Below are 15,950 nucleotides of genomic sequence, written 5' to 3'. Positions count from 1 at the left end.
CGAAAAATCCCGCGAGATATCCGCGTGTGGTGCGAGATCTCCAAGTCTACCGCGGGTCCTGTCACCGATGGCGGCGTGCCAAATGTTTATTTTTACGTCCTGTCGGGCGATCTGGGCAGGGCCAATGGAGCACCCTGACGTCAGTCAACTTTGCCAAAATTTTTATTCACCGATAGCACAGGAGTGTATATTGTGTATGACGCGTTCCTCACGCGGTAATAGGTGAACTGCTACATTTTTACAAAGCTATTGTGCAGCGAAAAACTCACGAAAACTAAGAAAATAGCAGGAATGAATTTTTAATAACCCCTTCGTCTCCGGTGAGTTTCGGCAAGTTTATAAACCTTCAAATAAAATGGGGCGTACCGGCTGTAGTAGTAGTTGTATTTCATTGTGACATCTTGTACTAAACTGGCTTGTTGAGGTCTACTCATCTTCTCATAAGCAGACTGCGTCAAGTAGTCTCCGTATAACGAAAATTAGGAACGTTTGCACATCAAAATCCCGCGGCAAGCGTCTCACCCCTCCCATGCAAACACGTACACATAAAATAAATAAACCCTTGCATCAACAATCAACGATCCGACCACGTCCATTGACGTACGTATTACCCTGAAAGCAAGTACTTCCACGCGGCTGGCAAAAAATCTTCCGGTGGAAAAAGCATTCTCGTTCTCGATGTCACTTGTGAAAACGTTGTTTTGGAATGAAAAATACAATGCCGCTTGCAGGACTGAGGCGGAAAATCGCTACAATCGCCAGGGCGGCCGGAGTCTCTGGGGCGGAGCATCGAGCCTTTGAGTTTGAAATCTTGCCGCCCAGCCAGTGGGCGGGTCCCCGTCTGTGTGCTGTGATTGGGCGCCGCGCGGTGATAGCTATGCTGCGTGCCGTTTCTGTGGCAACGTGGCCCAGTCACAGAAATGTATCAATTCTTGTTCGTCGCTGATCGCAAACACAGCCAAGAGGCGTAAAGAACTTTTTAATTATGCTTCGCCCCCCCTCTTTTGTATAATGTTTAATCTCCCTTCCGCAGCTCCGTGCGTCGACCTCCCCTATCTAGGAGAAAAATGAACTTCTGGCGACATGGCACGTGGATGTGTTAGATTTTATATCTGAGATAGCGCGGGTCGGGTGACATCAAAAGCAGTACTTAGGGCCGTCCACATCGCAAGGTCAGACAGAAATTCTCGTACCAAGACGGTTGTATTATTTTGTTATCGTTCTAAACATTATTAAGCCACTAAAATTTTCGATATCAAAAAAAAAAAAAAACATTTGATTAAAAACACTATTCGTTTGTGCTACTGTTATCATCATGCATAATTTGGAAACAAACATGCGCTGCACCGTCTGTCTGTAAAAATCTTAGTCAACATGGTTCCCGAAAAATCCCGGGATATCCCGATGAATCCCGATTTGATGCTTATCCCATGAACTGTACTGTGTTATCCCGAAAAAGATTGAAACTGTCTGACAAAACGACAAAATGTAATGTCAGATCCATGTTTATATAAACGTAAACAAACGCCCCCCTCCCCCGGCCCCGCACCCACATTACAAAGTCGACAATAGTTACAGATGAACACAATTCTGTTTACTTTATTTTCAAAACGGCAGCAAGCCTAAATCTCTATACATACGAGATTCTATCAAGTCAGGAGCTAGTGTAAATTATGAGTGGTTTTTTTTATTTGAGCCGGCGGTGACATGCAAAAAATTACACAAAGTCGCCGGCGTTCTGTGGAAATCTGCAGTCCTAATTGTGGATATTGAACCCCAAATCCCAATGCAATATTCTCTACTCGAGACTGGTATTCATATGACCGTATTTTACGAAGAAAAATGAAAACTGACCGCTGACATTGATCCACCGATCTCTTCTCGTGTCATACAAGGGCGGATGCCCATATTTGGAAATCTCGGGTGTTCCGTGCGTAGCGCTAGGGTCATTGACCGCGGTTATCGAACACGCTGTTCCATTGTTCCATGGTTGTTCGAATGTTCCAAACGCGTTCTTTTTGTTCGATTTTTGGCTTAAAATGCAACTTTTTTCACCCATTTTTTGCCAATAAAATCATTTTCTGACATCTATGTTGGCCAAAATGACCAAGGTTCAATGTCTAACGTACCAACCTACCAGCATGCTGAATTTCATTTTCCTCCAAGCTCTAATTACGAAAATATCTACGATTTTTAGGTGTTTGGAGAAGAGGAAGAGGAAGAGGAGGAGGAGGAGGAAATGAGCAAATATAATATGTTTTCCTTCGGTAAACATAATAACGCCAGTGTATCCATTATGATCGAAAGCCGGCTGGGGTCCGCGCGGGCCCCAAAAGAAAATCAGATATAATTTTTTATATAAATGGTAGAAACGGAGTTTTCTGCACTGTATTGAGAGACAACTTTGTGGGTGACAAATACCTAAAATTTCAGAAAAAAATCTTTAGAAACAAAAAAGATATTACAGAATATATAGTGCTGGGGTCCGCGCGGACCCCAGGTGTACTGTTTAGAGTTAACCCTATTCAGACCGGGGGCTTTTGAGGCCCGCGCCCTCTTTCATCTCAGATAGCACCTAAACGGCTTGTGCTAGCACCGTCAAATTTGGTGACTTTTCCTAAAAAATATCTGGGAACAAACTTATATTAATTAGACCAGTTCGTGATTTTTGGGTTGCCATGGCAACGGGGTTCTGACAGGCAGTTTTTGGAAAAATCAGTAATTTTGGTTCAAAGATAAAAAATTTCTTGGTTTTTGATTAAACTTCCTTTTTAACATTAATAACATCTTATATTATTATATACAATTTTTATCATTAAATATCCATAATATATGCTAATTTGATGACGGCTCGGTCAAAATCCAAGATGGCGGATCATATAATTAGCTGTTGTGTAACCATGTTTTTTCACTAATTTTTCGTCTCAATTCCGTGTTTTTTTCACATAAAACGCCCATATGAGCATCTTAAGTCCATCTGCGTTGCATTTTGAGGCAATATCTTGAAAAAAATGCAATTTTCAAAATTCACATTTTTCGATCCAAGATGGCCGACAGCTTAATTTTGACGTCAGTATTAGCAGACATTAATATTCCATCATAGACCCTTTTTTGTTAAAGTTTGGTTGTATTTTAGTTTAGTTTTACGGAAAAAGAATTTTTGACGGTTTTACCCAAAAAAAAAACATATATTATGACGTCACAATAACTACACAAAAATTGTTAGTATGAATTAATTTCACTACTACACCATTCTCTGAAAGTTTAGTGGTCCTACGATAAGTGGTTGTTGAGTTACAGGGGGCGGGCCTCAAACCAACCCCCTACCCCCGTCTGAGCATGCCCCAAAAGCCCGGTCTGAATAGGGTTAAGATTTGGATTAGGGTCTTTCCCTCCATGCCAAAAGATTTACTAATAGGAATATCGTAATACTGTTATTTTAAACATAGTAACGCAGCGGACACTTCAACGTAATATCTTGCAATTATCTTTATTTCTGTCAAATACGTAGGCTAATCGAGCTGAAGTGCTAAAATGGATAAAGGGAGAGCCCGACGCGTACGACTGGAACTCTTCTTTCCAGTATGTCGCCGGCCTTGAAGGAGACAGGTTTGTGCCACCTGTATATGGATGAATATCTTGCACAGTTTCACCTTCAGACATTATTTGTACATTTGGGGCATATTTGGTGTGTTCTCTGAGCCTGGCAGCCAGACCACCGTGGTCTCCTTGGTATGTCTACGGTGCTGGGAGTACTGCCCGCCCGCCCACGGTCCATCAGCGCACGGTGGGGTATGTGGGGATCACCACACCACCAATAGCTCTCCGTGTCTCATGTTTATTGTATTGCGACAGTCAAATCAAATGAAGTAAAAACAAAATTGAAAACTAGAAAAGTAACATTTGCAAAGCAAATACATAATGATCTGGTCCAACGTTGTTATTCAAACACATTCATATATATGTGGACCAGCTCCTCAAAGTCTGCCTTGCCACTTGCTACATAATGTATCGCATACCGGTAATCCATGGTGACAGCCATCTGGTGCAGGGCACTTGTTAAGAGCAGAGGAAGAGGAAGAAATGGAGCAATAACAATGCTTTCCTTCTGCCAAGGTAAACATACAGATGAACGAACTAACATTGATTCCTATATCTACGTTTGAACAGCTCTTCGTGGGAAGCCCGCAAATTGCACTTGAGAGACGCAATCAAAGCGGTTATTCCTTGTGACGTCACCAAGCCCGATCCCCTGACCCCACATGAGTATGAACAGGTGATTTTTACCATCTTTTCTATGTATTTATCATCATAAATAATAATGTGATTTCTTGAATACATTAGCAGAAGGGTAAACCGGTCCCCAACTTGAAACAATTACTGACGGGAGGTGATATCGACTTTCAACGAACTTTGACCCATATTTGACGTCATATATATGAGCAAAATTACGTTGTGACTGCAAGATCAACAACGCTGAGATGGAACGAATGATTAGGTGAAAATATTTAATATTTCTTTAGATTTGACTTGAAAAACAGCTCGAAGTTTATTACGATGGAGTATTTACGTTGACTCAATACTTTTTTGTTTGATTTGTAAATCCGTGACCCCGCCCTCACCCTCGACCTTGTTGAAAAGCGGCCATATGTTTGGCCGAACAAGTTTATCGAGTTTAAATAAAGGTTTACTACTACTACTACTACTACTAACTACTACTGCTACTACTACTACTACAACTACAACTACTACTACTACTACTACTACTACTACTACTACAGTACTACTACTACCACATAACGGTGTGTATTTGCGTTATTCTTGAGTCAACGTAAGTACACATCCACCCTCCTATCACAGTTCGACGCCATTACGTCAATGAAGTGCTTGGAAGCAGCGTGCCCTACTAGGGAGTCCTATTCGGAAGCTGTACGCAGCATCACCCGCCTACTGAAGCCCGGTGGCACGCTGGTCATGATCAGTGTTATCTCCGAGTCCTTCCACACTATCGGCGGTCAAAAGTTCTTCACCCTCACTCTAGATGAAAACTTCATAGAAGAAGTGCTCAAAGACGCGGGATTTAATGCCATCGATATCAAGACGTTCCCTGCACCACGTCTCAATCAGGATAGCAGTATTTGGGATAGCAATGTCAGTGATTTTGGTGGGATGGCAGTTGTGCATGCTAGCAAAGTATAGTTACTGTAGCTCACGCTCAACGTGTTTGAGAAAAAAATGGATTTTTACGGCAAGAAAGAGCTTTGTTAACCCCAAGGGCATGTTTAAATCTACTTATAGCGTCGCCTTTCCCTTTTTTCAGTCAACTTCAGTGTAACCTAATACTAGTAGTTCCATCGTACAAACGATGAAGCTTGGTTTAATCAATTGCAACTATTTCTCTTTAATTTTTTTTCTGGCAATTCTCCACGTAGCACTTGAAGGGTTGTTGGAGAACACATTTTTTCAAGGCCACGATATGTCACATCAAAGAAATTACATTGAAGTTGATTTGATTGAACATTGTCATAGCCATTAACATTACCACAGTAACAATATACATACATGTATGATAAGTACACTATAGAGTATAGTAAAATATAATCTGTTAGTAGCAAGTGTTTACATTAACAAATTTTATAGCAGGGAAGACAGAGTTTTGTAGCTAGTTCCGCAGTAAATTAGTCAATTGTCATACTCATTAAATGTACCATTACCACAGTAACACAATACATAGATGTATAAGTACATTTTTATAATATACAGTAAAATAGATTTTAGAAGAACTCAAAAGAACTCTAACAGTCAGTGTTCACATGAATGGCGGGGAAGACCGGAGCTTGTAGTCAGTTCCACAGCCTGCTAGTCCTTGGCGCATTATGAAGATAAGTGAAGCCGGGTGTTAGATCTTGGCAAGTTAAAGAGGTGTGGGTGACCGCTTGGAAATGAACGACTACGCATTCCAGATGCTTTGGTCTGCAGAATTCCTTTCAAATGTTCTTACCATATATTCTATTGTATGGATCTGGAAACAATATCACATCCATTGGAATCTAGCTATATAGTAGACTAGCTTTTCCAGTTGATGTTGTGGTAGCAGAACACAGTTTTCGCCCTATGGGGATTTCTATGGTTAAGGACTGCAAGGTGACCCACTTCGACGCGGAAAAATTATAGTAAGGTGCACTTCAGAAGAACGAAAAACGAATATGTTTGAGATGAAGGTATAACCTATAAAATTTAAAAAACACAAAAAAAAATCTGTCGGCGTATTGTCTTGTGACGCCCTCTTTGAAATCGTCCTCTACCAAGGTCAATTAGACTGCAGCCAAATCACCCGGAAGGCCAGTTGCGTAATCTGGCGTATTTACATACGAACGGGAAAAAATACACAATCCAAATCATACAGTCTTACAGCCGACATGGTTCTATACCAAACACCACAATTGACACCGGGCTGCCACTAGCACAAAACCTGCTACCCAATCTTCAAGAAGTTTGTACGCACTCTTTTCTATACCCGCGTCATAGACCCGGGGGCCGCCCATTAATACTGTGTTCTGCTACCTTGCAGGTAAAACGTCACCTTACATAGACAACAAACTGCTATTGATTGCTTACGTTAGAATTAGACCTACTGAGGTGGTAGTTTGTCTTATTTGTATCAGGTGAGGTGAAGGAAAATCAATAAAATCTTGTGCAAATATTTATTCACATCGTCTTTCATGATGGCATGCGTTGTATAATTGTATTCTAATCAGTAAGAGAGAGAGTGATTAATATATATATAAATATATATAACAGTGCTTGCAAAATGCAAAATGGAGTGATTAAATGTACATTTAGCTATAAACAGTACTGTTAATAGATATAGAAATACTACGTATCTAGAATGTCGATAGAGGTGTTTACATAGATAAAATGAAGCCACCGAATACCGTGTATGCATAAATATACAGATACAGTCTTCCAGATCAAGGTATGTTTCTAAAACTACATGAAGAAGTAAATATTGGTGTAACCGTTTGATCCTGTATCTAATGCTACTTTCTAATAAAATGAAACATTCTTGATACAAATGAATTCTTCGGCACAAAGCGTTTCTATGGAAGCAAAAACAAATATTGACGCAGATACGACGTTACTGGAATGACTGGTACGAATACAAACAGTTTCTAATATTAATCTGACTGTACTGATTGGAGATGTGCGGTGTGCTTTGTATAGCCCTACAAACAGTCATCATAAAAAAATGCATCTTTTCCTCAGTCGCTGGTGTGTCCAAGTTTCAGTTCTATGCTCATATTAGAACGAATATTTCATCGGGCCTGACACAGACAAATTTAAATGCAGCCCTGCCAGTACAAAGAAACTAAGAATTGAAACAACAAAATAAATCATTTCTACTAAATCTATCATTTTATACAAACCAATCCCATCTTTTCTTTTATCTGTAATGAAGATTTGAACCATTGTCTTTCTCGAAGTGAGAGACTAGTTTAAAACCGGACAATAACATTAGTCCTGCCGTTCTCACTTTTATATACATTCATTATAGACAAGACAGTTTTGTGACTTGGATAATTCATCTACGTATATATACATTTGGACATCTCTGTCATAGGATTTTCAGATATTATTATCAGAATACCACCCTACTCCTCCCATGCAGTTTTTGTTTCTGTCAACGTTACATGAAAGTGATTAGACTTCGTTGGGCCCTGCTGTGGCTATTTTGACACTTGTTACTTATCCATTTTGCCTTGCTGTTCATCAGCATTGTCTGTTTCAGGAACTGTCACATCAACATGACTTGAACTGTAGTTTAAGTCGGAAAAAGTTGTGACGGAAGCTGTAAAAATGTGTCCGTCTTCCTGTAGCGTTTTCAATTGTACAGCCGGAGGATTTTCTGTGCCAGGAGGTGTCACACAAGTGTGGTCAGAGTTCTCGCCGTCATTTTCCGTACCAGGAAGCGTCACATAAGTGTGGTCAGAGTTCTCGCCGGCATTCTCCGTACTAGGATGCGTCACGTAAGTGTGGTCAGTGTTCTCGCCGGCATTTTTCGTATTAGGAAGCGTCACATACGTGTGGTCAGAGTTCTCGCCGTCATTTTCCGTACTAGGATGCGTCACATAAGTGTGGTCAGAGTTCTCGCCGGCATTTTCCGTACCAGGAAGCGTCACATAAGTGTGGTCAGAGTTCTCGCCGGCATTTTTCGTATTAGGAAGCGTCACATACGTGTGGTCAGAGTTCTCGCCGTCATTTTCCGTACTAGGATGCGTCACATAAGTGTGGTCAGAGTTCTCGCCGGCATTTTCCGTACTAGGATGCGTCACATAAGTGTGGTCAGAGTTCTCGCCGGCATTTTCCGTACCAGGAAGGGTCACATAAGTGTGGTCAGAGTTCTCGCCGGCATTTTCCGTACCAGGAAGCGTCACGTAAGTGTGGTCAGAGTTCTCGCCGGCATTTTCCGTACCAGGAAGCGTCACATACGTGTGGTCAGAGTTCTCACCGGCATTTTCCGTACCAGGAAGCGTCACATACTCATTCTCTGATACTTCAGCTTCACTTGCAGAAGTGGAGACAGGATTTTTATCCTCTTCGTGTCCTACATGTCTTCCCACCATGCTGTTCTCTGGTAACGACATATAGTCGTGATCTGATGAGTCACTGTCATCATCGCTTTTATTGTCCGAACCTTTGGCGGTCTTGTCGTTGTCGTAGTGCCCAGACGTTTGTTCTTTGTCACCAGATGTCCTGTTGGCTGAGGCTGTCGTAGAGATTCTGTCGCTTGAGTTTTGTCCCCCGTCTTTACTTTCGTTGTCGTAGTGTCCAACTGCGTGTACCTCCGCATGAACAACAACAATATTTGAAGCCGGCGCGGCAGGTTTGTTGCTTGACGCTGCTCTTCTTTTGACCAAGCTCCTCTTGTTGTGACGGCGCCTGTTCCTTTTGGCTCTCGCAGCGGAGGACGTTTTCGCTGGGGACCCGCTGACCTGGTGACCTGGGACGGTCTTGTGGGAGTTCTTTCTCGAGTCATCTTCAGAGAATTGATCGTCGTTCTCGTAGTTTGCTTCTCTGGTCCCTCCGGTGTCTGACAACTGATCTTCGTTTTCGTAGTGTCCGCCTGTAGCTCCTTCAGTGTCTGTAAACTCGCCATCGTTCTCATAATGGCCTTCTGAGTCTCCGTTCGTGTCAGAAAACTCGTCTTCATTTTCGTAGTGACCACCTCTAGCCCCTCCTGTGTCAGAAAACTGATCGTCGTTCTCATAATGTCCTCCCGAGTCTCCGTTTGTGTCAGAAAACTGGTCGTCATTTTCGTAGTGACCGCCCCCGTCATCGGTTCCGTTGTGTCCGTCTGGAGCGGCCCTTCCTCCGTCGGCTCTGTCCGCCTGACGGACTCCTTTACCGTGACACCAGCTCACACAAGCAGCTAGCACCACGACAATAACGGTACATCCGCAGAAAGAGCCCAGACCCACCAACACGAGCTGAGTAGTGGACAGCTCAAGGTCCGGGCGATTTGCTGTATCCTTTTCAACATCTGAAATGAGATTCATTTGTTAACTCAAGGTTATATTTGTACATTTCCGTTGTTATACTTTGTTCTTCTATGGACTCCATGAAGAAAAGTGAAGTATCACTTATCGAGATCTAAATATAGACACAAAGAAATGAACACAAACAAACAAACCTGTATCGGGTGGTGTGATGCCACTGACTGTTGTCTTAAGCTCCTGGCTGTTCGCTCTGGAGGTACTTTTCTCCGTCGTGCCACTACTGACGGTCAGTACGGCGGATGCGCTCGCGTTGTCCGTATGGTCAGCTGTCACCAGACAGGTGTAGGTACCCTCTACGTCATCACCAGCCCCAGGGACGTTCAACACGGAGTAACACATCCTCCTGGTTTCCAGGCGTGTGACAGCCGAGTCTTTACAAGACGAGTTGCTGACGTGCGTGTAGTTCTGAGAGTACTCGTAGCTCGGCGGTCTGTAGTCTCCACTCGGTGTGATCCACGCGAACGTCAGACCTTCCTGGCAGTCTGTCCGGCAGGTGAAAGAAGCGTCACCTGTGGTAGCACGGGTGTCTAACGTAACGGACACGTCAGGTGAGGCACACCTGAGATCCTCCAAATCCACGTGCCGGACATTCACTACAGTGGCACCGACCACGCACCCGATGTTCCATCTCAAATGGGAATTTTCAAGGAGCCATCTCTTGATATCTCTCAGCTTGCAGTCGCACTGCAGCTCAGTCCCCTCGGTTATAAGAAAATATAGACTCGTAATGTGGCGTAGTTCATCAACATCTGGGATCGATGTGATAGGATTACCTCTAAGCAGGATCGATAACTTTACAGTTGACTGAGTCCCTTGGGGAATGCTAGAAAGGCAGTTCCCATCTAGATCGAGTCTTCGTAGTCTGACGAGCCTGACAAAAGCATATCTGTCGATGTGATGGATTTTATTGTCGTCCAAGTTTAAAATAGCAAGCTGGACCAGACCCTTGAAAGTCTCTGCCTGCAATCGCCTTATCTTGTTAGAACGAAGATCGAGTGTTGTAATGGAAGGTAAGCTTTCAAAGGCCCCTGGTTGTAGTACCACAACGTTACTGTTCCTGATATACAGCCTCTTCAAAACATCATGACGGAGAAAATCCCCTGCCTTGATGTTTGTGATATCCTGTCCCTCTATCCACACGAGTGTCAGATTGGGCGGCAATGGCGCGGGGACACGGCGGAAAGAACAGGCCGTCCAACAAGTCAGGGACGCTGGGTAGGTACCGAGATCGCGTTCGCAGCAATCTAGGCTTGGGGCGGCGCAACCTCCAGTCCATGTCACAAACAGCACGGCTAGAGTAAACCAACTTCCATTTGTTGCGGTAGTCATATTAGAGTAGTTTTAAACTCTAAGTCAAAGTAAGTCTAATCATCACTCATCACCCACAGTTACGTAGTGAAGAAATGCTTGAAGAATCAATGAGGAATAGATGGGCTTCCCTTTTTCCCTTTCTATATGCCGATAACGTCCTTGTTCCTACAATAGTGGTCTTCGACTCTTCGCTACATCAGGTGTGGCGTCGAGTGGCCGAGAGGCTAGGCTGGTGGGCACGAGAAGTCGGACGTTGTGTGCATGGAAAAGGCACTTCACACGGCTTTCTTCACTCCACTCAGGTGTAAGAGGGGTACCTGACTTCGGCTGGGAGGTAGACGGCGGTAGACGGTTCATCGTCGAATATCCTAGATACAGTAGATCGCGATCAACAACCAGTGTCCCTACGACCTCAAAAGAAAAGCTATAGGACTACCTTTATCCTTTTTAGGAACTGGTGTCCGAAACTTTGGGTCGTCGTATTAAGATCCCTCCACGTGTGTCTTCCAGCATGTTCCTGTCGCCCACTCTTGAAGGTAGAAATCTTATAAATGAGTGAGACCGTTCAGACGTGGTTTGTGTTCATTCATATTAACGTGAGTTGAGTGCATTGCATGACCTAAATACCATTTTGTTTTTCTTAGCAGAGAATTATATTCATAACCACAGGAAATAGCTCTGGGCAGTTAAGATGAAAACAATCAGCGCAATAACATTTGTTCTCAGGAATCGGACAAATCAAAGCGGTTTAATATCCTTCCAAAACCTTTTTTTCTAAAGAAAATATGTAGGAAAGATTTCAATTACTTTCTCAATTCCTCGCCAAGCTTTTATATTAAAGACAAAATCACGAGAAGTGTACATGTATATTTCGTTGTAGATTTATACACCATATCATACATTCATTAATGACGAAGAGAAATCAAAAATATTAAACAAGCAAACGCTGTTATCGTCTTCGTTAAGAAGATCTATGTTTTTGTTTTTGCCGTGGTGTGGGTCCGTATGTAAGTCGACGTTATAACACGATTATTTGTCGGCAGATTTTTTATTTTTATTTTTGGCGTGTGGGTAGCTATTGTGAAAATGTACTTCGAGTTCAAAAAAATCTTTAGGACTATACTACCTGTACCTTTTTTCAGGAACGGGCGTGCGAAAGTTTGAGTCGTCGACATATAACGTCCCTTCACGTGTGTCTTCTAGAATTTTCCAGTCACCCACTCTTGAAGGTAGAAATCTTATAAATGAGTGAAACCGTTCAGACGTACGTGGTTTGCGTTCATTCATATTAAAGTGAGTTGAGTGCATTGCACCTTACGACCTAAATACCATTCTGTTTTTCTGAAGATAAAAGTGTATTCATAACTACAGGAAACAGCTCTTGGCAATCCAATTTAAGAAAGCAATCAGCGCAATAATTATTTTGTCTGGAATCGGACAAATGAAAGCATTTTAATATCCTTCCAAACCTTTGTTCTAAAGAAAATATGCAGGGCAGATGCTGATTGCTTTTACAAGTCTTCGTTAACAGTGCTTGCAAAATACTACGCATCTAAAATGTCAATAGAGGTGCTTGTAAGTAAAATAAACATAGGGATCAAGTATACAGTACTGTTAATACAGATAGAAATACTATGCATCTATAATATCGATAGAGGTGTTTACACTAATAAAATTAAGCTACCGTATATTGTGTATGCATAAATATACAGATTACATACAGTCTTCCAGATAAAAGCATGTTTTTAAACTGCGTGAAGAAGTAAATATTGATGTAACCGATGTATCCTGTATCCTGTGCTGCTTTCTAATAAAATGTAACATTCTTGATACAAATGAGTTTTCCCGGCAGACAGCGGTATCATTAATGTCAATCATTGTTTCTAGCATCTTACCATTTTCCACGATTTGGGCATGCCAGAAACATGAAAATTGCTAAAGTTTAGGACGCGATTACAAACAAATGCTTGAATATATCGGAAAAACAAAAACTATGCTAAAATGTACAACTAATCTGCTTTCTAAAATAGCCTTAAAATTTTCAAGAGGTCCGTTTTAAGGGTCTGGGCATCCCTAAGACAATACGGTGTTTTGGCCTATTGAAATATCCCTATTTCTTGAAGCGCTGTAACTCCAAAGATGGTGATGTTTTTCTTTCAAAATGTAATAAAAGATACATAATCATATGTGCTATAAAATGCATGTTTGTAAAGTTTGGCCAATTGTTTGGTTCTCACGTGGTTGTCCTCGGAAGTAGGTCATATTTTACATTTCAAGAAAAATACAAATTTTTGTCATATTTAAGATACAATATATACAATACGAAAACAGCAATCTAATACTACTTTAAATAATAAGTAATCCTATTATTTGTCTATCAAATGAATGCTTGTGGATGTTGGAGTCTTGTTTCGTTGCTGTGTACTTGTCCCTGAAAGAAGGCCATATCTTGGACATGTGTTAAAATTATCATTTTGGGCTATCTTTGAAGCTTTACAACTGACAAAGTAGGATGTTATTTGAATCCCATCTTTGTAGGGTAGTACATACTTGTATTGTGTATCAAATGATATCTTGTTGAGGTTGGAGTTTTGTCTCGTTGTTGTATACTTGTCCCTGAAAGTAGGCCATACTTTGGAGTGTGCGGAATATTATCATATATTATGTTTGGCTAGCTTTGGAGCTTTCTCGGTTTGGTTAAGGCAGCCTATGGCCAACTATGATTAGTATTTCATACATATGGCTGTAACTTTTGATAGCTTGGTCGCACCACAAATTAACTTCACACAGTTCTAGTAGTACTTGAAACGCATTGAATAAAGGTTATTTTGTTTTTACTACTTCTGAATTTTTGGGTTGAAAATCAACATTTTGGTTTAAAAAAAAGCTGTTTACTTCATGGCTTTACGCGCAAGCGGTAACAACACCTTTCATCATGATATTTTACAAGTAGAAAGCCAACCCCCTATTTATTATTTTTGTCCGAGGCTATTTTGTTTTAAATGACAGTTACATTGTTTTTTTGGGCCAAAAACGACAGAAACAGCTATTTTTCTGTCATTTTTCGTTAAAAAATCGCCAGAGTTAAAAAATTTCGACTTATATGCAAAATAGCCTCGGACAATTTTGATAAAAAAGTGATAATACGTAAACATGGATTACTCTTAAGATGAATTATGTTGTTTTCAGCTGCGCGTAAAGCCGTTTAAGTCATACTCCGTGAATAAAATGCGTAACGACGCGAGTTTACAGGGGAAACATACAAATGACCGCCGGTAACCCCGAATTCGAACACGCGTTCTATTCGAATGACGTCATATCGAACATGGTTGAAAATGATTCGGGTTCGAAACATGTTTGTGGCAATCGTGCAGACACACGCCAGAACTCGAACATGAATATCAGCCTAGGCCGCCTTAACCCAACCGAGTTATAAGTGACAAAGTAGGATGTTATTCGAATTCAATCTTTGTAGAGTAGTACATTCGTCTATTGTGTATCGAATTAATTCTTGTTGAGATTGAAGTCTTGTTTCGTTGCTGTTTAATTGTCCCAGAAAGTAGGCCATATTTTGGACTTGTGCTAAAATTAACATTTTTGTCTATCTTTGAATTTCTATAACTGACAAAGTAGGATGTTATTTGGATCCAATCTTCGTAGGATAGTACATACATGTATTATGTATCAAATGGATTCTTGTTGAGGTTGGAGTCTTGTTTCGTTGCTGTGTAATTGTCCCTGAAAGTAGGCCTTATATTTGACATTACAGAAATTGCATAATAAATATTAAATAATAAATATTAATTGCATAAATAAATTTTGAATTTTTCTATTTTTTGGTGAAGAAAAGAAGACAAGAAGAAATACCCGATTTTTAACCCATTTCAGACTGAAGAGGCTTTTGAGGCCCAACTTTGATCTCAGATAGCGGCTAAACGGCTTGCGCTAGAAGTATCAAATTTGGAGACCTTTCCTAAAATGTCTCTGGAAAAAAGTTCATATTAGTTGTATACTAGTAAGTTGATGTTTCTTTGTGTTGCCATGGCAACGGGTTTCTAGCAGGCAGTTTTTTTTAAAATAGAAGTAATTTTGGTTTAAACATAAACATTTTCTGATTTTTATATTAAATTACACTTCTTTTCCAACATTAATAACATCTTACATAATTAGATATAAGTTGAATCATTTAATATGCATAGAATATGCTAATTTGATGAGGTCATTGGTCAAAATACAATATGGCGGACTATATTATTAGCTCTGACGTCATATGACGTCATAATTACACCAAAGTTATTAAAATTTAATTCTATTACTACACCATCCTCTGAAAACTTGGTAGACATACGATGAGTGCATAAAAACAAATAAAAACGGAAAAAAAGGTAATGTATAAGAACGCCAGTGTATCCATTATGATCGAAAGCCGGCTGGGGTCCGCGCGGACCCCAAAAGAAAATCAGATATAATTTTTTTTATGAATGGTAGAAACGGAGTTTTCTGCACTGTATTGAGGGACAACTTTGTGGGTGACAATTACCTAAAATTTCAGAAAAAATCTTTAGAAACAAAAAAGATATTACAGAATATATAGTGCTGGGGTCCGCGCGGACCCCAGGTGTTCTGTTTAGGGTTAAATAAGTCCTGGCCACGGGCAATACCAAAGGTGACTTTAGAAATCCCGAAACTACTGATATGCTTTTCACAGCGTCAGGTCAGCTAAAAAGGCAAGCACTCGAGCAGCGGGGCGGTCATTTTTCAAATACTATCAAACCGTGGACATGGCAAGTCTGGCGGTGAAGCTCCAAAAGCTGGAGACACAACTCAGGACCACGGGCAGAAGTGGCTCGGTTACAGAATGGCGCTGTATATATTCTTATCAGTACTAGTGTGCATGGCATTGTTTTTATGAACAGATAGATAGACTTTTCCGTAACAGAAACATGCCGTGGGTATTTCGCTGCCCCAGCTACGATGAAAGTTAATTTTAACTGTAATACCAAAGGTGACGTCAGAAATATCTCTCTGACAGCTAGTCTTGTGACAAACCGAAACTACGGATATGCTTTGCACAGCGCAACC

The 15,950-nt window shown here is 41.0% G+C and overlaps 2 protein-coding genes across 2 annotated transcripts in view; one reads left to right on the top strand and one right to left on the bottom strand.

The window, feature by feature from the left end:
* Positions 1–5,199, top strand: part of LOC109478432 (nicotinamide N-methyltransferase-like) — a 7,264-nt gene extending 2,065 nt beyond the window's left edge. The window contains exons 2-4 of the mRNA XM_019779964.1: positions 3,512–3,609; positions 4,171–4,276; positions 4,861–5,199. Of these exons, the coding sequence (XP_019635523.1) occupies positions 3,512–3,609; positions 4,171–4,276; positions 4,861–5,199 (543 nt within the window). The remainder of the gene's footprint in view (positions 1–3,511; positions 3,610–4,170; positions 4,277–4,860) is intronic.
* A 2,543-nt stretch (positions 5,200–7,742) lies between these two features.
* On the bottom strand, positions 7,743–10,912 carry LOC109478431. Its single transcript, XM_019779963.1, has 2 exons — positions 9,692–10,912; positions 7,743–9,541 (listed from the first exon to the last, which is right to left on the bottom strand). Exons 1-2 carry the CDS (start codon positions 10,884–10,886, stop codon positions 7,743–7,745), a joined length of 2,994 nt encoding a protein of 997 aa, XP_019635522.1. The 5' UTR covers positions 10,887–10,912.
* Between the last annotated feature and the right edge of the window lie 5,038 nt (positions 10,913–15,950).

This window comes from Branchiostoma belcheri, unplaced genomic scaffold (genome assembly GCF_001625305.1).
Source record: "Branchiostoma belcheri isolate BF01 breed outbred unplaced genomic scaffold, Haploidv18h27 scaffold44, whole genome shotgun sequence".
NCBI classification, from domain to species: Eukaryota; Metazoa; Chordata; class Leptocardii; order Amphioxiformes; family Branchiostomatidae; genus Branchiostoma; species Branchiostoma belcheri.
The sequence above is the reverse complement of the archived record's forward strand: the minus strand, read 5'-3'. Positions and strand labels throughout refer to the sequence as shown.